This window comes from Tursiops truncatus, chromosome 1 (assembly GCF_011762595.2).
Source record: "Tursiops truncatus isolate mTurTru1 chromosome 1, mTurTru1.mat.Y, whole genome shotgun sequence".
Taxonomy (NCBI): Eukaryota; Metazoa; Chordata; class Mammalia; order Artiodactyla; family Delphinidae; genus Tursiops; species Tursiops truncatus.
In genome coordinates this window covers 130672443-130696314 of record NC_047034.1, presented here as the reverse complement: position 1 = coordinate 130696314, position 23872 = coordinate 130672443, and the positions used below count along the sequence as shown (strand labels likewise).

At 36.7% G+C, this 23872-nt stretch overlaps 1 protein-coding gene across 8 annotated transcripts in view; it reads right to left on the bottom strand.

The window, feature by feature from the left end:
* The window catches only part of DOCK7 (dedicator of cytokinesis 7), a 212703-nt gene that overhangs the window by 57636 nt on the left and 131195 nt on the right, over window positions 1-23872 (bottom strand). For all 8 annotated transcript variants that reach the window (XR_002173088.3, XR_012324513.1, XM_073788983.1 and 5 more), the window contains 6 exons: window positions 22060-22200; window positions 21861-21974; window positions 12906-13076; window positions 10763-10902; window positions 4589-4758; window positions 3446-3600 (listed from right to left, as the gene is read on the bottom strand). Coding sequence is in view for 6 of the 8 variants with exons in the window: in XM_073788983.1 (XP_073645084.1) it covers window positions 3446-3600; window positions 4589-4758; window positions 10763-10902; window positions 12906-13076; window positions 21861-21974; window positions 22060-22200 (891 nt within the window). In the remaining 2 variants the exon portion in view is untranslated. The remainder of the gene's footprint in view (window positions 1-3445; window positions 3601-4588; window positions 4759-10762; window positions 10903-12905; window positions 13077-21860; window positions 21975-22059; window positions 22201-23872) is intronic.

Genomic DNA, 23872 nt, shown 5'->3' with positions numbered 1-23872 from the left:
AAAAAAAAAAATAGCAATCAACAATTAGAAAACAATTAGAAAACCATTAGAAATTAGAAAACAACAATTAGAAAACAATTTTGAAAACGATGACATTTATGAGACTATAAGAATATGTTATATATACAAAATTTATGTGTAGTATATATTATCATATTATATAATTTTATAATATTACTAAAATATTTTTAAAATATCAATGACCAACTATACACCTACAAAGGATGTTCTGGGCCTCTGTTGAAAGCTATAAAAGTTTATGTATGTGTAGACACTACGGAAAGCCTAAATAGTGGGGAGATCTAACATATTCAAAGATTTGGGGATTCAAGCATGTAAAAATATTAATTTTCCCAAAAACTGATCCATAGATTCAATACAATCTTACTTTAAAATACGACACTTATCATCAAATTCACAATTAAATGTATGAAAAAGCAAGCCACAAAAAAAGAAAGAAATCTTTGAACCACTTATAATTGACAGTGGGCTTGATCCAGACATATAAACTACTATAAATTACAAGCAAAGGCAGAAGATCCAATGGAAAATGGGCAAAAAAACTCTAGATACTTCAAAAGAAAAAATCCAAATAGCCATTTATATGAAAAAGTGCACACCCTCATAAGACATCAGGAAAATGAATGCTAAAATGAGATATAATGATATATTACCAAATTGACAAAAATTTAAATGTTTGAATATTCTAAGTGCAGATGGACGAACATATGAAGGAACAGAAACTCTCATATAGCAGGTGCAAATAAAAATTAAGACAAACCTTTTGGAAAACATCATGGCATATCTAGTATAGAAGAGGGTACACATATATGACCCAGCGAATTCCACCCCTAAGAAATACCCTAAATAAAAGTGTGTACCTGCAGACAGGAAACATACAGAAGAATCTATATGACTGTAATTTGTAACCAAAGATCAGAAACCATTTATGCATCTATCAATAGAATGGGTAAATAAATTGATCTATAGTCAGACAATGGAATATCATGCCAAAATGAAAAATCAGTGAATTACAGCTATATTTTACAACCTAGAGGAATATTAAAGACATAGTGTAAAACTAAACTATAGTATTTAGGGATGCAAACTTAGATGGTGAAACTATTAACGAAATTATGCAATTACTTCATTAGTTAGGATAGTGGGTGGCTTGGTGGATAGCTGTGGTGGAAAACAGCAGGCCAAGGATTTCTGGAAGGTGGTCAATGTTCTATATTTTGTCCTGAATCGTGGTTACAAAGATATTCATTTTAAAATCTTTTGTAAACATTTACATTTATGTTTCATGTACTTTTTCATTTGTGGTATATTTCACATAAGCAAGGTTTTAAAAAATGAAAAACAAGGTCAACAAAACTGAGAATAGTGGTCATTTTGAGGGGAGAAAGGGATTGAACTGATGGCAAACTGGGAACTTCCAAGGAAATTGCAATGTTCTATTTCTGAAGCTGAGTGATAGGTACACTGCTGTTTCTTCTATTATTACATTTTAACTATACATGTACTTTATATATTATTTTGTATCTACAATAGCAAAAGCAAGTAAAAGAAAACACTGAAAAACTGGAATTCATCAAAATTAAAAACTTTTGCACTTCAAATGACAGCATCAAGAAAGTGAAAAGAGGGACTTCCCTGGTGGTCCAGTGGTTAAGAATCTGCCTTCCAATGCAGGCGGACGCGGATTTGATCCCTGGTCAGGGAACTAAGATCCCACATGCTGCGGGGCAACTAAGCCCGTGCGCCACAACTACAGACCCCACGTGCTCTGGAACCCATGCACCACAACTACAGAGCCCACGCGCTCTCGAAGCCCATGTGCCGCAATGAAAGATCCCGTATGCTGCAACTAAGACCCAACACAGACAAATAAATAAATAAATAAATATTTAAGGAAATAAAAAGGGAAAAGATAATCCACTGGAGAAAATATCTGCAAATCACATATCTGATAAGGAATTTATATCCAGAATATATAAAAAACTCTTTCAACTCAATAACAAGAAGATGAATAACACAATTTTAAAACATTAAAGGATTTGAATGGACTTTTTCTCTAAATAAGATATACAAAAAGATGTGCCAATAAGCAAATGAAAAGATACTCTCAGTATCAGTAGACTTTAGGGAAATGCAAATCAAAATGAACATGAGATACCACTTCATACACACTAAGGTATGAAGTATATATAATACAAAAGAGATAATAGTGTCAATGAGGATTTAGAGAAACAGGAACCTTTATTCATTGCTGGTGAGAATTTAAAATGGAGCAGCCACTTTGAAAAAGTTTAGAAGTTTCTCAAAATGTTAAAGATAGAGATACAATATAACCCAGCAAATCCATTCCTAGGTATCTACCCAAAAGGAATGAAAACATATCTGGACACAAAGACATGTACACAAATGTTCATAGCAGCATTATTCCTAACAGCCAAAAAGTGGAAATGATTCAACTGTTCATCAACTCATAAATGGATAAAAATCTGGTCTATCAATATTTAGGAATACTATTTGGCATTAAAAAAAGAAGTATTGATACATGTCACAACATGAATGAACCTCAAAAACATTATGCTTAGTGAAAGAAGCCAGACATAAAAGATCACAGTCTATAATTCCATTTATATGAAATGTCCAGAACAGGCAAATCTATACAGACAGAAAGTAGGTTAGTTGCTGCCTAGGGTTGGTGCTGTGTGGAAATAGAGGGTGACTGCTAATAGGCTTCAGGGTTCTTTTTGGGGTGATGGAAATGTTCTAAAATTAGATTGTGGTGATGGCTGCATAACTCTGTAAAGATACTAAAAACCATGAAATTGTACATTTAAAATGGGTGAATCTTTTGACATGTAAATTATCTCAATAAAACTTTTAAAAAAGTTGTCTAGTAAGCTATCTTCCATAAGTATGATTGCAGTTTTCTGAAAGAAGTCATCTAAAACTTTTAGAATTTGATCTTGTTTTATTAAGTTTGTTTACTCCCTGCCTCCCTGTTCTTCCCTCTTTAAGAGGGGAAAATTACAGGGCTGAATGAATATCAATTTATTTAAATATGAAAAAGTATAAATCTTCACAGATTAAAAATAAATATTCTCAACTGCTAAATAACTGAGACTATTTCTTAGGGCTGACAAAGAATAAAATGGATTTTAAAAATGAAGAAAATAGGCTATAAGTAAGGCAACCTTCAAAACTCTAAATGACAGAATATAGAGCTTTATACCATAAAGCTTGAGGTAATTAATTTTAAAAACAACTTAGTACAAGATGGGCAATATTCTCAAAACCTTAATGTTTCCACAAAATAAATAAAACTCAGAGCACTTCTGCATCAGCTAGTACAATAATCTGTTATTAAAGGGTATATCCTTGGAAATATCTGTCTTTCCAGATAAAACTTCTGTAGGAGGGTTGTTTTTACCGTTGATGTGAGGAGGAAACTGCCGGGCCTTGTTAGCTGAGGAACTGATGTTCCTGCAATTGCCATGGCAACTGTCTGGCTTATCATGCTTCCGCTCTCACTCTCATAATCATCGGTGGCTATACAGATTGGTCTTCCTCGTTGATTGTGAGTTTCTGGAAAAAAATCACCCAAAAATAAATAAAGAAAACTTCTGTTTAGCTTAATTAACAGCTATTGAGCAAGCAATTCCCTTTCTTATTCTCCTTTACTCTTTAAAGAAAAACCTATTAACATATACTGCTTATCATTATATTTACTTCTTTTAAAAAATAATTTAAATATTTTAAACATTAACTCATTCCTGTAGTAATATTTATAGTTTTGTAGAGAACTTTAACTTGCTAGTAAAAGAAGATATAATAATATAAATTTCTGCCTTCAGATAAGGAAACCTGCTTTAGTGATCAAAATACTGGGAAAACTACTATTAGTCTCTCAAAGGGAAAGAGTTGCTATCTTTATATCACCAGCACCTACTGATAATACATATTAGATACCAGTAAAATTTTTTTAGTTGAACTGGAAGTACTTTATCAGGTTAATTGCTAGTTCAAATGCAACCTACAGTGTTTTCTCTAAGGCAAATGAAGGAATTTAAGTAAATTCTAAAAATGGAAAGCAAGAGGAATAAAACTTTGTGGGTTCCAGTTTTTAAAAAGTAACAAAACTTCAACTTATTAACCCAGTATTAGCAATAAATATCATTGTTGTTATTCAGGTGAATATTAATTTCAATTTTATGTATATGAATAAAATTGAGACTGAGGGTGGTGGACATCTAGCAAGTTTTCTCATATTGTTTTTTTCAGATGAACAGTATACACTCACACAAAAAAACCCTATTTCCTAATAGGTAGGTATAGAAATGCTATAAAATCATTATTTAAAAATTTGTCATAAGAAATGCTTACAGAAACCTTGCAGTGAATTTTCTCACACAGTCAAAAGTTTTTCAGAAATATGTTATGTATTTACAGTGTACCTATGTCAGTGTAAGTTTCCTTATATTTCTTTTCCTAAAATAAGATCACCTTTGAGATATTTTCTAATACTTTTAAACACTGAGATTTGCCTTTAGTTTGTCTTAAATATACTAAGTACCTGTAAAATCATACAGCTGAGGAACAGTTTCCATGATAATGCCAATCAGAGGTAGATACAACATAGCCACCCGAGCCTTTATCTGGGGGTCAGAGTACCGTGGGTCTGAGTCGTGACTGGATAGTAAATTGTGTACCATATTGATGACTTTCTTATGCAATCCAAACAGTCTAGTTAAAAAGAAGATGAAGAAGCAGCTGCAGTAAGGTCACAGAGATTAGTTAATATCTTTAGAGCAAACAGTAAGTCATGGTACTGAACCACTTTATTCAGCTTCTTAACTTTGCCACATATTTGCATGTATTCCTATAAAACACTTCTCATTTTAAAATTAATCAATGTCCAAAAAATAAATAAAATTAATATCTCGCTGTACAAAATAAGAACTGAGGGAAAAGGAAATACTATACAAATTCATTTAAGAGTAAATCCGAATATTTTTTCATTAACTCCTTAGGGCATTTCAATATTAAATAACTTAAAACCAGTTACGGTTATATTTTAAAGCAAAAAATGTAGGGGCTTCCCTGGTGGCACAGTGGTTGAGAGTCCGCCTGCCGATGCAGGGGACACGGGTTCGTGCCCCGGTCCAGGAAGAGCCCACATGCCGCGGAGCAGCTGGGCCCGTGAGCCATGGCCGCTGAGCCTGCGCGTCCGGAGCCTATGCTCCACAACGGGAGAGGCCACAACAGTGAGAGGCCCACGTATCGCAAAAAAAAAAAAAGTAAATTTTAAGTAGTTGTAAATTTTATTTCATCAAATAAAATCTTTTCACATTTAACCAAAATAAACTTTTATTTCCTTTATCTAAAAGAAAAATTCTCTACCTAATGGGCTATGTAGTTCATGGCTAGGGTTGCCTTCGACATCTCTATTTAAACTGAACTTCCTTGCTCATTTGGGCCCTTACAACTTTCTAGACTCCCAATCCCAAGTTTCAACTGGCTAATACACTAGCAAGGATCACTCTCATCTTCACACTTTTTTGGCTTCTCTTCTTAGACTGAAGCTGCTTTGACTATGAAAAACATTCTAAAGAAAAATTCATCCAACTTCAACTGCCCTTAATGCTGTATCCGGCAGCTGTTTCAGATCTTATTCTCTCTCCTTAAGCCTCTCACCATCAATCTCAATAGAAGACCTTACCTCCAACTTTCTTTTAGGAAAGAAAAGCCGTTCTGAATTTGCTCTGGCCAGGTCTTTTAACACATCTCCATCTTTACAGCTACCAAATCATCTTTCCTTTCATCTCAGAAAAATTCCTTTCTTCAATAGCTTCAGTGTCCTTCCTCACTAAATTCTTCCCTTCTTTCCTATCTTGAAAATACATGTTCACCTGAAACTAGTTTGCTCTGGCTTATTTATAGTATTTCTCTTAGTAATAAACTATTATATGATTTCTCTAGTAATAAACTTCCTGAATGTGCAGTATATATCAAGCGTTTTTTTCCATTTACTTCCTAATATCTACTCTCTTTCTCTGAAACTAAGTTTTTGAATGCTTACCACATGGTATTGTACCCCTTTCATCATTTAATAGCTAAATGATTTTTCAAAGATACTTAACCTCTGTTTCCCTATCTATGTATGAAGGTAATAACCTACCTCATAAGGTGCCTGTGAAAATTAAGTTACATAATTTATGTAACATGCTTATTAGCACAGTGCCTTGCACACTGCCTTTTTCAGTAAATATTAGCTTTTCTCTTTTAAGATCACACAGCATATTTAAAGGCTAGGACTGCAAACCAGGTATTCTTCCTCCGGGGCTCTTTAGCTTATCTACCATTTTACGTAGGTATATATGAAATCTACCTGGAGATTCTTCTTCCTTCCAGTTTTTATTCAGAAAGTATATTTTTAAATACTGTCAAGAACTCCATCTAATGGACATATCTCAGATTTCATTTTCTAGCTCTCTACTTGACACTTTGTCATCTTTTATGTTTTCTTCTCAGTGTTTTCTCCAAAGAGTTCCCATTATTCCTCATATTCTCCATCATTCTTCCCAAGTCTCAGATTCTGATCATTTGCCTTTTATGTTCTCCCTTTCAACTTGTATCATCAGTGATGATTCCCAAACCTGGGTATATATTTAACATCTCTCAGCAGCTACCAGCGCCAGACTTCAACCTATCTAAACTCTACCCACTGGTCTTCATGAAGCCTTTTCATGTGTCTACATTACTCAATCACATTCAGCCATTATACACACACACACACACACACACACACACACACACATATGCAGGACCGGTCATATCCTATGCTAGATGTTGGAGATAAGACATTGTCCCTGTTCTTAAAGAGCTTGCTTTAGCAAGAGAGAAACACAGACACAAAAATAATAATTCAGTTTTACAAATGCTATAATAAAGGTGCTAATCTTCTTCAAAACTAGGTCTGTACTACAAAATCTGCATTTAACCATAGTATCCTGTTTCAATGTTGTAACTTTCTAACTGCAATGAAAATTTCTAGAGAGCAAATCTTTGGTCATTATTAGAACATATGGGGCTTCCCTGGTGGCACAGTGGTTAAGAATCTGCCTGCCAATGCAGGGGACACGGGTTTGAGCCCTGGTCCAGGAAGATCCCACATGCCGTGGAGCAACTAAGCCCGTGCGCCACAACTACTGAGCCTGCGTGCCACAACTACTGAAGCCCATGCTCCTAGAGCCTGTGCTCTGCAACAAGAGAAACCACCGCAATGAGAAGCCCACGCACCACAATGAAGAGTAGCCCCCGCTCACCGCAACTAGAGAAAGCCTGCACGCAGCAACAAAGACCTAACACAGCCAAAATTAAATAAAATAAATTTTTAAAACAATATTAGAACATATTATTGCTACTCAAGGAATTATTTTTGATTACTTAGCAAGCAGAAGGAATAAAAAGAAAAACAATCCTCTTAAGGGTCTATCTAACAAATGCATGTTGTATTTTACCTATGTAAATATAAGAAGAATGTAAAACTTAGAGATGTGAGTCTCTCATAGTCAATCATTCATTCACTGAATTAACATATACTTATCAAGTGTCCACTCTGTACCAGACACAATTCTAATGCAGTGGGAATACAGCAGTGAATAAGAAAGTGCCTGCTCTCTTGAGCTCACATTCTAAAGGAAGGGGACAGATAATGAACAAACAAGCAAATTTCAGGTAAGTGCCTTGCAGAAAATAAAACAGGCTTATCTGGTTAAGAATAATTGTGGCAACGGCAACACAGCTATAGTTCAGATTGGGTGGCCAATGACAGTCTCAGTGAGTAGATGATACTCTTTGAGTGGAGACCTGAAGAACCACAAGGAGGAAATGCCTATGTGGAGATCTTAGGGCAATTTCAGCATTGCTTCAGGCAGAGAAAAGTCCTAGTCCAAAGGCCCTAAGGTGGGACTGGGTTGGGCCCATTAGAGAAACAAAAAGAAGGCCAGGATGGCTAGATTTTAGTATGTGAGGAGGGAAGAGAGTGGCAGTGTAGACAACAGCTAGATATATAGGGCTTTGAGGTCCATTATTAAGTCTGAATTTTATTTTAAATGCTATTTTAAAAGCACACACTTTTAACTATTTTAAAAGTTAAGTGTGCTTTTAAACACATTAAAGAGTTTTAAGCAAGGAAGTGACGTAATTTAATTTTCATTTCTAAAAGACCATGTAGGCTGCTGGGTAGAAAAGGAATTTTTAGGGAGGGAAGAATGGAAGCATGATTAGAGGAGCAGCAGTAAAGACGGAGAGAAGTAGCTAAACTTGGGATATATTTTGGAGATAGTATTAAGGCATTTGCTAATGGACTGGGTGCAGGAAAGAGTGAGAAAAGGAGGAAACAAGCAACAGTAAAAGCTTATAATCCTGTATATTACTATTTAAAGCTCTTCCAGTTATCTTTTTTAACTCAATAGACAAAGTAGTAGTGAACACAGTTATCACGGCTTTCAGACTTGATAGAAAATCTTTCCAAGTGTCAAAGGACCAACTCTGAAGACCAGCTGGAAAAGATAAAAAAGAAGTCTTTCATAGGTCCTATATTGTTCCACAGAAATGTATCTATTTTAATAGAACTGATCCTTCATGTGAGAAAGAAACCTCATCACAAAAATAGCTGACTGTTAGAATTCTCTACTTTTTATCAGACACTGCTGAACACCTACACAACATCTCCTTCCCCTGTCTTCCTTCCTAATAGAATGTAAAAATTTTCAGGTATACGTTCCTGCCCCTGTGACTCAGGGGAAGCTGACTCCATTCCCCCAGCTTCTGAAGTAGATAGATCCAATCAGACTAGCCCTGCTACTTAAAGCAGACAGTCAGTAAAGCTGTTTCATTATCAGTGTGAGAAGAGATAAATGTTAATTAACTAATTGTTTCCTTAACTGAGAAGGTCTACAAAAAAAAATATCATATGAACTGAACACTTTTTAGTGACAGCTGATTTACATTTAGGCATGAGGTCCTTACCTTCTGCTTTGTAACAAACCACCCATGAACCAAAACCAGTCTAAGCACCACATTTGAGTAGAAGTGATCTAATCCATCCAGGAACCTGGCATTGCTCTGGTGACTGTAACAGTACAGGATAGGCAAGTGAGCCAAATCAGTCCAAAGAAAAGATGTGCACTGCATGCTTGAAAGAGGGTTTTTTTCCCTCTGTCCTCTGCTGGACATGAACAAGTAATAATCTAAGCTCAACTGCCAGAGCAACTATCTCACAGTCATGAGAGGCACACTAGCCTCAGGATAAAGCTGAGGGGTTTCTATAGAAGTAAGAGATATAAAGAAACAGAACCCTGATAACATTATTGAGCTGCTGATTATAGTGTGCTAAAAACTTTACCTTTCTCCCAATTATGAAAAAATAAATATCCTTCCTTTAATAAAGCCAGCCAGTATGAAGAAAGGTTTTCTGTTTCTGGTAACCAAACTTATCCTGATGTATTAAGTAAAAATACTGGAAATATAGAGTCAAATGATAGAGATATAACAGTTATTAAGAAAGGTAGTATGTTTAGAAGTTGTTTTCAGAGTGATTTTTTTCAAACAATGGATCCTTCCCCCCTGATGACATTATATTCATTTATCAATGGCAAAATATAAGAGTGGTGGCAAGCAGGGGTGGGAGACCCAGGGTTTCACCCACTTAGTCTGTCCTCTCCATACTCCAATGTCTACACCCCAACCCCATCCTACATGGAAGCACATTAAGGACCTTTTCACAACCTTACAGTTCTGCAGAGCACAGAGTGAAAAACTGCTTCTTAAAACTATATTCCTAATGCAAGAAGTTGCTGTTATGAAAAAAACTCATGACTTTCATTTGCAGAAGCTTTAGCCTTTGACAGTTTACTAAGCATTAACCATGTCCCATCGCTAAGAACTTTACAAGCATCCTTTTTCATTCGTTCAACAAATACATCATAGGATTCTTAAAAAACCTGCTCAAAAGTATCTCCTTCTGTTCTCTGGAGCTCTTACTTCAGGTTAAACTGCATTACAAACTCCTAATGATATTATCATGGGGAAAAAAAGCAATTATTACCCAAATGAGTTACAGTCATTCAGATTTTTGAAAATAGCTGTTAACATAGAAATACCCTATACGGATCTTAGATCACAACACATTTATAGAAAAGCTATTTCTATAAATTCAAATCATCAGACAATATACTCTTCTTACTATATCAATTTCCAGTAATTCTTTGAAAGTATACACAATTTTGGAAGTTTCTAAAACCTAAGGACGTTTGTTTATAGAGCAAATTTTGAAGTACATGCTACAGAGTATGATGGCAAATCATAAATTTTCCTCACAAGGAATCAAACAGATTAGTCTACTTAACTGAAATGTGCCTGCTGTATATCAGCAAATCTAAAAGTCCATCTACTAATATGCACAAATATTTTATGTACTACTAAGAAGGAAAAAAAGGCCACCAACTAAACCATGATGCAATGTTGATTTCAAGACAAACATCAAATTCAGAGATGACAAAAAATGTCTTTCTTAAAACTGATGAAATATAGAAATAACATGAGTATGGAACTTAGTGAACACAGAAGTAGAAGAAGAGTGGTAAACAGTATTCTTGTGATTCCTAGGAAGTTAAGTGGATACTTCTGTCCCATTGTCCAAAATCAAATTAATATTCTACACGGCAAAAACTGGTCTACTCACCCTTCAGCATCAGGGTCTAAAATGACAGCCAGCTCTGTTAACACAAGTCCTGCCAAATAATGTTGCTGGCGGAAAGGCACAGACAATTCAAACATATTTGCAATCTTCTGGTCTTGCACAGTGGTGGAAAATCCAGAACTCTGTTTGGGAGTGAGGTAGAACAAAACTATAACAGCTATGCAACAAAACATTCTATAGACAGAGCACTACAACAAATGAGATGTGAGCATTATCTGAAAGTGAGATAAACTTTTTAAGTTTATTTTTACATTACTATTATTAACATTGGAGAAAGTAACTGCTCTTACTTTTGGTATAGGAAACTATGATGAAATAACATTTTAAATTATTTTCAATTTCCTTTTTCTCATATTAAAATTTTTTCATCTGCTTTTTCCTTTATACTTTTAGCCACTTAATGTTTCAATATCATACTCTGAAGGGAAAAAAGGAACTAAATCCATATGATACACTATGTACTCACTGCTGAGTACAAAAGAAATATTCATAGTCAAGGCTATCTATGGGTTTCCAGAGAAATTTCAAATACTATGAAGTTGTTTTTCAGGGAAAACACTATCTCCAGAAAATTACTGTCTTTTTTTGTCCACTCACTGAGTTTTTAAGAGTTTTTTAATACTGTAAAATAGCATCCCGCCCCCACCCCCACAAGATGCTTAAGGCAAGAATGTCCTCAATCTCATCATCCTTAATCCATATTCAAGACCGCCCATGCGAGGTTTCTTAGAAGAACAGACTTCAGATCTCTCTATGGAGAAATCATCTTCCTAATAAGCATATAAAACTATCCTTGCCCCCACTTCCCAAAGAGTGATGTCTCTGTCATCTATTAGAATCTGAAAATTCTGCAGTTAGATGAGAAAGTAGGGAACGAGATAATGGAAGAAATTCTGTTAATTTCTTGGCTGAATGAGATGTTCAGCAGGGAGTCAGGTGTAAACAAATGTGTTTCATTAAAGGTTTTAGGAACTGTACCTTTGATTAATTTGTACTTGACTGTGTAGCCACATCTTTGACAGAGGATGGGGGAAGGGAGCAAAAGACTAGCCTCATTTGTTATTGGAAGAAGTGTGTCCTAGCCAGGTAAAAGTATGTGGAAACAGGCTGATCCTTAAGAATTTTTGCAAAGGTAAAATGAAAAGTTGGGGGTGTTCTCTGATGTTTTCTAATCTTTCTGAGTAAAGTTTAAAATTTAGTTTATCAAACATCTGAGGTTGATCTAGTGTAGGGAATTACTTTCAGGAATTAAATATCTCAAAAATAAACTTATAAAGAGTTCATATCAACTTTCACTTTAGACATTAAGAGCTTAAAGAAGTAGCTTGTTTGCCTTAGGAATTATATAGCAAAAAGATGTTTCACTAGGAGGGAACATCCAGGCTTCTCTGATATGAAAACCACAAAATCGCTTCATTTCAATCTGTATGACAGGACACACAATAATTGCTACGATAACCCTTTGTCATCTTTAAAGCAACTACTAGGCACCCTGTGAAAATCCATAAACACCCATCTAGTTTCCTTTGGGTTCTCTGGATACAAGAGAGGCAGGTAGGGCTTTGCCAGGACTGCACTGCAGTTTGACTTCTTTCTCTGCTAAATTATGCTTCATTCCCCTTCCTTTCACAGGTATTGACATCTAATAAATACCTTGTCTCCCAAACTCAGTCTGTGTCTGCCTCAAAAAAACCCAACCTGTGAAAACATCAAGTGAGTTTATGTAGCTGAATTCACTCCCTTGTGCCTGAATCGGTAAGAGGGGTACAACAAAGTGGTTAAAACTTGGGCCCTAGAATAAGCCAACACGTCCCATGGTTCAAAGCCTAGATCTGCAAATTTTTACTATATGTGACCCTGGGTAAGTTACTGACCTTTCTGTGTTTCAATTTTTTTCACCTGTAAAATGGGGATAATAATAGAACTTACCTCCTAGAGTTCCTGTGAGGAGTAAATGATTAATACTTATAAAGTACTTAACCATTTAATACTTATAAAGCACTTAGTATGGAGCCTATCACACAGCTATTATTCAACAGTGTTACTTTTCATGTTTTCCAGTGTTTAGAATGCTTTTTCCACAAGTCTGGACTTAAAAAAATTTGTTTTCATACATTTTGCATACCTGAGATGTTGCAGAAGAAACAGAAGGTGATGGTGACGCAGGTGGAGTTAGCAGGCTGCAGGGTAAGTTTAAGGTAACATAGTGCTCATGGCTGCAGATGATGCGCAGAAAATCCAGCCTCAGGGACACCAAGACACTTGGAGTTGGTAATGAATAAAGCTTTGAAGATACCTTGTAAGCGTTGCATAAATAAGAAAACACCAATTGAACATATCATTTCTCTACTACCGATAACAGAATGATGAATTAAAGAATTAAAGTGATTTCTAAATTAAAGGGAGATGGCGAAGAAGGAGGAAATAGCTTCTTCCTCTTAGTCTATGTCATTGTTGAGTGTGAGAAACCCTTGTATTCGACAGAATAACGGCTTTGGGGGAAAACATTACTACCTTTAAAATAAGGTGCTGAGAGAGAGGGCGAAGATGACGGAAGAGTAAGACGTGGAGATCACCTTCCTCCCCACAGACACATCAGAAATACATCTACATGTGGAACAACTCCAACAGAACACCTACTGAACGCTAGCAGAAGACCTCAGACCTCCCAAAAGGCAAGAAACTCCCCACGTACCTGGGTAGGGCAAAAGAAAAAAGAATAAACAGAGACAAAAGAATAGGGACGGGACCTGCACCAGTGGGAGGGAGCTGTGAAGGAAGAAAGGTTTCCACACACTAGGCAGCCCCTTCGCGGGCCGAGACTGCGGGTGGCGGAGGGGGGAAGCTTCGGAGCCACGGAGGAGAGCACAGCAACAGGGGTGCAGGAACCAAAGTGGAGAGATTTCCGCACAGAGGAACGGTGCCGACGGGGGCTGGAATCTGAGGCTCAGGCTTCGGTCAGAGCGCAGGGAGAGGACTGGGTGAACACAGCCTTGAAGGTGTTAGTGCACCACGCCTACCCAGGAGGGAGTCCGGGGAAAAGTCTGGACCTGCCGAAGAGGCAAGAGACTTTTTCTTCCCTCTTTGTTTCCTGGTGCGCGAGGAGAGGGGATTAAGAGCGCTGCTTAAAGGAGCTCCAGAGACGTAGCAGCACGGACCCAAGAAACGGGCATGAGACGCTAAGGCTGCTGCTGCCGCCACCAAGAAGCCAATGTGCAAGCACAGGTCACTATCCACACCCCCCTTCCGGGGAGCCTGCGCAGCCCACCACTGCCAGGGTCCCGGGATCCAGGGACAACTTCCCCGGGAGAACGCACGGCGCGCCTCCGGCTGGTGCAACGTCACGCCAGCCTCTGCCGCCGCAGGCTCGCCCCGCACTCCGTGCCCCTCCCACCCCTGAGTGAGCCAAAGCCCCCAGCGGCTCCTTTAACCCCGTCCTGTCTGAGCGAAGAACAGACGCCCTCCAGCGACCTACACGCAGAAGCGGGGCCAAATCCAAAGCTGAGCCCCCAGAGCTGTGGGAACAAAGAGAAAGGGAAATGTCTCCAAGCAGCCTCAGGAGCAGCGAGCGGGTTAAATCTCCACAATCAACGTGATGTACCCTGCATCTGTGGAATACCTGAATAGACAACGAGTCATCCCAAATTGAGGAGGTGGACTTTGAGAGCAAGATTTATGATTTCTTCCCCTTTTCCTCTTTTTGTGAGTGTGTATGTGTATGCTTCTGTGTGAGATTTTGTCTGTATAGCTTTGCTTTCACCATTTGTCCTAGGGTTCTATCTGTCCGTTTTGCTTTTGTTTTACTTAAAAAAATTTTTTTTCTTCATAATTATTTTTTATTTTGATAACTTTATTTTATTTTATCTTTATTTTATTTTCTTTATCCCCGTCCTTCCTTCCTTCCTTTCCTTTCTTTCTTTCTTCTTTATCTTTCTTTCCTTCATTCCTTCCTCCCTCCCTTCCTTCTTTCTTTCCTTCTACTTTTTCTCCCTTTTATTCTGAGTCGTGTGGATGAAAGGCTCTTGGTGCTGCAGCCAGGAGTCAGTGCTGTGCCTCTGAGGTGGGAGAGCCAACTTCGGGACACTGGACCACAAGAGACCTCCCAGCTCCATGTAATATCAAACAGCAAAAATCTCCCAGAGAACTCCATCTCAACACCAACACCCAGCTTCACTCAACGACCAACAAGCTACAGTGCTAGACACCCTATGCCAAACAACTAGCAAGACAGGAACACAACCCCATCCATTAGCAGAGAGGCTGCCTAAAATCATAAGAAGGCCACAGACATCCCAAAACACACCACCAGACGTGGACCTGCCCACCAGAAAGACAAGATCCAGCCTCATCCACCAGAACACAGGTACTAGTCCCCTCCACCAGGAAGCCTACACAACCCACTGAACCAACTTTAGCCACTGGGGACAGACACCAAAAACAACGGGAACTATGAACCTGCAGCCTGCAAAAAGGAGACCCCAAACACAGTAAGATAAGCAAAATGAAAAGACAGAAAAACATACAGCAGATGAAGGAGCAAGATAAAAACCCACTAGACCTAACAAATGAAGAGGAAATAGGCAGACTTCCTGAAAAAGAATTCAGAATAATGACAGTAAAGATGATCCAAAATCTTGGAAATAGAGAAAATGCAAGAAACATTTAACAAAGACCTAGAAGAACTAAAGATGAAACAAGCAACAATGAACACACAATAAATGACATTAAAAATACTCTAGATGGGATCAATAGCAGAATAACTGAGGCAGAAGAACGGATAAGTGACCTGGAAGATAAAATAGTGGAAATAACTACTGCAGAGCAGAATAAAGAAAAAAGAATGAAAAGAACTGAGGACAGTCTCAGAGACCTCTGGGACAACATTAAACACACCAACATTCGAATTATAGGGGTTCCAGAAGAAGAAGAGAAAAAGAAAGGGACTGAGAAAATATTTGAAGAGATTATAGTTGAAAACTTCCCTAATATGGGAGAGGAAATACTTAATCAAGTCCAGGAAGCACAGAGAGTCCCATACAGGATAAATCCAAGGAGAAACATGCCAAGACACATATTAATCAAACTGTCAAAAATTAAATACAAAGAAAACATATTAAAAGCAGCAAGGGAAAAACAACAAATAACACACAAGAGAATCCCCATTAGGTTAACAGCTGATCTTTCAGCAGAAACTCTGCAAGCCAGAAGGGACTGGCAGGACATATTTAAAGTAACGAAGGAGAAAAACCTACAACCAAGATTACTCTACCCAGCAAGGATCTCATTCAGATTTGATGAAGAAATTAAAACCTTTACAGACAAGCAAAAGCTGAGAGTTCAGCACCACCAAACCAGCTTTACAACAAAGGCTAAAGGATCTTCTCTAGGCAAGACACACAAAAGAAGGAAAAGACCTACAATAACAAACCCAAAACAATTAAGAAAATGGGAATAGGAATATACATATCGATAATTACCTTAAATGTAATTGGACTAAATGCTCTGACCAAAGGACACAGACTGGCTGAATGGATACAAAAACAAGACCCATATATATACTGTCTACAAGAGACCCACTTCAGACCTAGGGACACATACAGACTGAAAGTGAGGGGATGGAAAAAGATATTCCATGCAAATGGAAACCAAAAGAAAGCTGGAGTAGCAATTCTCATATCAGATGAAATAGACTTTAAAATAAAGACTATTACAAGAGACAAGGAAGGACACTACATAATGATCAAGGAGTCGATCCAAGAAGAAGATATAACAATTGTGAATATTTATGCACCCAACATAGGAGCACCTAAACACATAAGGCAAATACTAACAGCCACAAAAGGGAAAATCAACAGTAACACATTCATAGTAGGGGACTTTAACACCCCACTTTCACCAATGGACAGATCATCCAAAATGAAAATAAACAAGGAAACGCAAGCTTTAAATGATACATTAAACAAGATGGACTTAATTGATATTTATAGGACATTCCATCCAAAAACAACAGAATACACATTTTTCTCAAGTGCTCATGGAATATTCTCCAGGATACATCATATCTGGGGTCACAAATCAAGCCCTGATACATTTAAGAAAATTGAAATTGTGTCAAGTATCTTTTCCAACCACAACGCTATGAGACTAGATATCAATTACAGGAAAAGATCTGTAAAAAATACAAACACATGGAGGCTAAACAATACACTACTTAATAAAAAAGTGGTCACTGAGGAAATCAAAGAGAAAATCAAAAAATATCTAGAAACAAATGACAATGGAGACACGACAACCCAAAACCTATGGGATGCAGCAGAAGCAGTTCTAAGAGAGAAGTTTATAACAATACAATCCTACCTTAAGAAACAGGAAACATCTCGAATAAAAAACCTAATCTTGCACCTAAAGCAATTACAGAAAGAAGAACAAAAAAACCTCAAAGTTAGCAGAAGGAAATAAATAATAAAGATCAGATCAGAAATAAATGAAAAAGAAATGAAGGAAACGATAGCGAAGATCAATAAAACTAAAAGCTGGTTCTTTGAGAAGATAAACAAAATTGATAAACCATTAGCCAGACTCATCAAGAAGAAAAGGGAGAAGACTCAGATCAACAGAATTAGAAATGAAAAAGGAGAAGTAACAACTGACACTGCAGAAATACAAAAGATCATGGGAGATTACTACAAGCAACTCTATGCCAATAAAATGGACAACCTGGAAGAAATGGACAAATTCTTAGAAATGCACAACCTGCCAAGACTAAATCAGGAAGAAATAGAAAATATGAACAGACCAATCACAAGCCCTGAAATTGAAACTGTGATTAAAAATCTTCCAACAAACAAAAGCCCAGGACCAGATAGCTTCACAGGCAAATTCTATCCAACATTCAGAGAAGAGCTAATGCCTATCCTTCTCAAACTCTTCCAAAATACAGCAGAGGGAGGAACACTCCCAAACTCATTCTACGAGGCCACCATCACCCTGATACCAAACCAGACAAAGACATCACAAAGAAAGAAACTACAGGCCAATATCACTGATGAACATAGATGCAAAAATCCTCAACATAATACTAGCAAACAGAATACAACAGCACATTAAACGGATCATACACCATGACCAAGTGGGGTTTATTCCAGGAATGCAAGGATTCTTCAATATACGCAAATCAATCAATGTGATATACCATATTAACAAACTAAAGGAGAAAAACCATATGATCATCTCAATAGATGCAGAAAAAGCTTTCGACAAAATTTAACATCTATTTATGATAAAAACCCTGCAGAAAGTAGGCATAGAGGAAATTTTCCTCAACATAATCAAGGCCATATATGACAAGCCCACAGCCAACATCATCCTCAATGGTGAAAAACTGAGAGCATTTCCACTAAGATCAGGAAGAAGACAAGGTTGCCCACTCTTACCACTCTTATTCAACATAGTTTTGGAAGTTTCAGCCACAGCAATCAAGAAAAGGAAATTATAGGAATCCAAATCAGAAAAGAAGAAGTAAAGCTGTCACTGTTTGCAGATGACATGATACTATACATAGAGAACCTAAAGATGCTACCAGAAAACTAAAAGAGCTAATCAATGAATTTGGTAAAGTAGCAGGATACAAAATTAATGCACAGAAATCTCTGGCATTCCTATACACTAATGATGAAAAATCTGAAAGTGAAATCAAGAAAACACTCCCATTTACCATTGCAACAAAAAGAATAAAATAACTAGGAATAAACCTACCTGAGGAGACAAAAGACCTATATGCGGAAAATTATAAGACACTGACGAAAGAGATTAAAGATGATACAAATAGATGGAGAGATATATGATGTTCTTGGATTGGAAGAATCAACATTGTGAAAATGACTCTACTACCCAAAGCAATCTACAGATTCAGTGCAATCCCCATCAAACTACCACTGGCATTTTTCACAGAACTAGAACAAAAAATTTCACAATTTGTATGGAAACACAAAAGACCCCGAATAGCCAAAGCAATCTTGAGAACTAAAAACGGAGCTGGAGGAATCAGGCTTCCTGACTTCAGACTATACTACAAAGCTACAGTAATCAAGACAGTATGGTACTGGCACAAAAACAGAAAGACAGATCAATGGAACAGGATAGAAAGCCCAGAGATAAACCCACGCACATATGGTCACCTTATCTTTGATAAAGGAGGCAGGAATGTACAGTGGAGAAAGGACAGCCTCTTCAATAAGTGGTGCTGGGAAAACTGGACAGATACATGTAAAAGTATGAGATTAGATCACTCCCTAACACCATACACAAAAATAAGCTCAAAATGGATTAAAGACCTAAATGTAAGGCCAGAAACTATCAAACTCTTAGAGGAAAACATATGTAGAACACTCTATGATATAAATCACATCAAGATCCTTTTTGAGCCACCTCCTAGAGTAATGGAAATAAAAACAAAAATAAACAAATGGGACCTAATGAAACTTCAAATCTTTTGCACAGCAAAGGAAACCATAAACAAGACCAAAAGACAACCCTCAGAATGGGAGAAAATATTTGCAAATGAAGCAACTGACAAAGGATTCATCTCCAAAATTTACAAGCAGCTCATGCAGCTCAATAACAAAAAAACAAACAACCCAATCCAAAAATGGGCAGAAGACCTAAACAGACATTTCTCCAAAGAAGATATACAGACTGCCAACAAACACATGAAAGAATGCTCAACATCATTAATCATTAGAGAAATGCAAATCAAAACTACAATGAGATATCATCTCACACTGGTCAGAATGGCCAACATCAAAAAATCTAGAAACAATAAATGCTGGAGAGGGTGTGGAGAAAAGGGAACACTCTTGCACTGCTGGTGGGAATGTGAATTGGTACAGCCACTATGAAGAACGGTATGGAGGTTCCTTAAAAAACTACAAATAGAACTACCATATGACCCAGCAATCCCACTACTGGGCATATACCCTGAGAAAACCATAATTCCAAAAGAGTCATGTACCAAAATGTTCATTGCAGCTCTATTTACAATAGCCTGGAGATGGAAACAACCTAAGTGCCCATCATCGGATGAATGGATAAAGAAGATGTGGCACATACATACAATGGAAAATTACTCAGCCATAAAAAGAAACAAAATTGAGTTATTTGTAGTGAGGTGGATGGACCTAGAGTCTGTCATACAGAGTCAAGTCAAAAAGAGAAAGACAAATACTGTATGCTAACACATATATATGGAATAAGAAAAAAATTAAAATGTCATGAAGAACCTAGGGGTAAGACAGGAATAAAGACACAGATCTACTAGAGAATGGACTTGAGGATATGGGGAGGGGGAAGGGTAAGCTGTGACAAAGCCAGAGAGTGGCGTGGACACTATCATACACTACCAAACATAAAATAGATAGCTAGTGGGAAGCAGCTGCATAGCACAGGGAGATCAACTCGGTGCTTTGTGACCACCTAGAGCGGTGGGATAGGGAGGGTGGGAGGGAGGGAGACGCAAGAGGGAAGAAATATGGGAACGTATGTATATGTATAACTGATTCACTTTGTTATAAAGCAGAAACTAACACACCATTGTAAAGCAGTTATACTCCAATAAAGATTTTAAAAATAATAAAAATAAATAAATAAAACAAATTCAACCAAAAAGAAGAATTAAAGAACAGTACTCAGTGAGCAGTTTTGAGTTTTGTGGTTTAAATAACAGTATCGGCTTTTTCCAAAGTTACTCCTAAAATTAAAAATTTGGAACTACAAGATTTACTGTATAAATCCACTGACTAGGTGCATTCTTAAAGCCACATTCTTATATTTCCAATATAGCATTAATATTTCCACTTCTCAAAGATACACTTTATGAAGAAAAAGTATACCACCAAAATAACTTCCTAATATAAATTATCCATTATTTTTACAGCACCTTGTGTTAACCTATATTTATAATTATCTATTTTCCCAAACTACACCCATTAGCTACTTGAGGAAACACATACAGACTGACTTATTTGAATAGTTTTAGCATCCGTAGAGTCTAGTTTAATGTTTGGCAAATGTAGGAGGCCAGTGCTTGAAGAATAAAGACAGGACAGGTTTTGGGAGCAATAATACATGAAATATCAGGGAAAAAGTAAAAATAATACATAGTGTTGCAAATACTTGCAAATAGATCAGTGCCCACACATAGTTTTAACTTCTCTATTATAGAAACATACAATATTGGCATCCAATAGAACAGAGCTTCAAAATTCTAAGTATTAGACTGCCAAATAGCATTTTTAACCAGTAGGTCCCGAAAACTAATCTGTGGACCAGCAGGGAGTACGTTATAAGCACTGTTTCCCACATTCCCACCCCCACCACCAGGGTTCAAACTCCTCAGAAATGCTGGGATGGGGCACAGAGATCTGTACATTTTTAAAGCTCCCTTAAAAGGTAATTCTAGGATGATTATACAGCTCAGTACCCAAATGGTCTATCAGGATGGATAACTAATGTTTTCTAAAAGCCAGGTTTCATTAATCATTTGATAAAAAATTTAAAACAAAACCAGCTGTTTGTAGAAAACTTCTAGGATACTTTGAGTTTAGAAAAAGCTAGATAATAATATTTGTGACTTGGGTAAACATCTACTCATGCTTCTAAACTCTACAATGTCTAGGGCTTCATCATGAGGAATACACAGCAAAATGCAACTGCTTTAAAAATCACTTAAGACAGAAAAGGTTGGGTTAGCTGTTCATTCAGTAAAAATGCTACTCTCGCATGGCACCTTGGGGCTGCTTTACATTTAGACTCCTGACTTGATGGTCTACTTCTGAATGAGAATCTAAAAGTCATAAGTGGGCCAGTATAACTCAATGAAAAGCCAGCTGTACTGACAGCAGCTTGCCACAGTCCTGTGTCCCAATAAATGTAATTTATCTTTCCCTTACTAATAAAAATATGCCACTTTTTAAAAACATCATTATATAAATGTGTTCTTGAAAAATCTCTTAGCTCCAGCCCTAAAAGAGCAAACGCAGCATTTAAATTATTTGATTACTAATTATTACTAATTAGGCATTACCTGTTTATAGCAGGTCTTTATAAGGCTAAAGACAAATCCTCTGTCCATAACAGACAACAGATCATTGAGAAAGAATGCAAGGCTTGTGTTGAGTCTCTCAACCATTTCTGTGTCCTGGGAAACAATTAAAAGAAAAACAAATATAGTTTAACATGTGCTTGAAACACAGATTTTGTTTAAAAAAATAAGTTACCGTTACCTTCTGAAATCGTGAAACTATATCACTAGCAATTGTGCTGACAAGAGCAGCAATGTCATCCATGAAACGTTCTGGAAAACGACTTTTCCTTGGTGCATCAAGTTTATCATTAAAGTATAAATGGTGCACCATGCTCTTTACCTGAAAAAAGAAATAAGCCATTCGTTTAATTTCTTATGGATGTAATGAACAGTTACAGAGATTCTAAACATTAGGGCTATTTTGTCAACATACCACGTAATTTAACAGATAGATAAAATACTTTTAACTCATCAAATATTTTGAAAAAGTTCCCTACAATATTTTGTATGCGCTAGAGAAATATCAAACACGATACAACTCAATCTCTGTATCAGCTTCATGACATTATCCTGGCTATCAGTGGGAAACAAATTATGGGTATGTCAACAGAAAAAAATTTCATCCTTTAAAATTATTTTAAATTAAATCTTTCCAAGACTTAACAGTTCTGCCATTCCATGTCCCCCCAACTGTTAGCTCTGAGAGGTTAGAAACCTTGACTGCATGTAGAATCTTTAGCACCTAGCATCTCGTGGCATATGGTGGGTGTACATTAAATATTGATGACTAGATATTAAGAATAAAATGTTAGGTAAAAACTAAAGTGGTTTCAATTTACCAAATACTTTTAGATATGGATTCTTATATCACAACAATGTGTTAACGGTACTAAAAATTTTTAATTCAGGGAAATTAATGACAAGGTTTTACAGTTGGTAAATAACAGAGACAAGTCAAACTATTTCATGTTTAAGAAATCTGAACATACATGTAAGACTATTTTAAAAAAGTCATTTGATCTTACATTAAAAGCACATGAATTACAATTTGGTGTTTATTCTCTAGGGGAAAAAAATGAGTTGCCTACCATTTACATATGGTCCCTGGTTTATTTTTTTTGTAGATTAGCAAATCTCTAGACAAAACATCTTTTTTAAAATCTTTTACTGAAGTATAGTTGATTTACAATGTTGTGTTAGTTTTTGGTTACAGCAAAGTGATTCAGTTATATATATATATTCTTTTTCATATTCTTTTCCATTATGGTTTATTATAGGATATTGAATATAGTTCCCTGTGCTATACAGTGCGGCCTTGTTGCTTATTTTATATACAGTAGTTTGTATCTGCTAATCCCAAAGTCCTAATTTATCCCTCTCCCACCTTCTTTCCCCTTTGGTAACTGTAAGTTTGTTTTCTATGTCTGAGTCTGTTTTGTAAACAAGTTCATTTGTATCATATTTTGGATTACACATATAAGTGATATCATATGGTATTTAACTTTTCTCTCTCTGGCTTACTTCACTTAGTAGGATAATCTCTAGGTGCATCTATGTTGCTGCAAATGGCACTATTTCATTCTTTTTTATGGTTGAATAGTATTCCAATGTATATGTATTCCACATATTCTTTATCCATTCATCTCTCGATGGATATTTAAGCTGCTTCCATGTCTCGGATATTGTAAATAGTGCTGCTATGACACTGGGGTGCATGTAACTTTTTGAATTAAGAGTTTTCTCCGGATATATGCCCCGGAGTGGGATTGATGGATCATATGGTAGCTCTATTTTTAGTTTTTTAAGGAACCTCCATACTATACTCCATAGTGGCTACACCAATTTACATTCCCACCAACAGTGCAGAACGGTTTCCTTTTCTCCACATACTTTCCAGCAATTATTATTTGTAGGATTTTTAATGATGGCCATTCTGACTGGTGCGAGGCGATACCTCATTGTAGTTTTAACTTGCACAAGAAATGTCTTCTAATCTTCAACATAAGTAACAC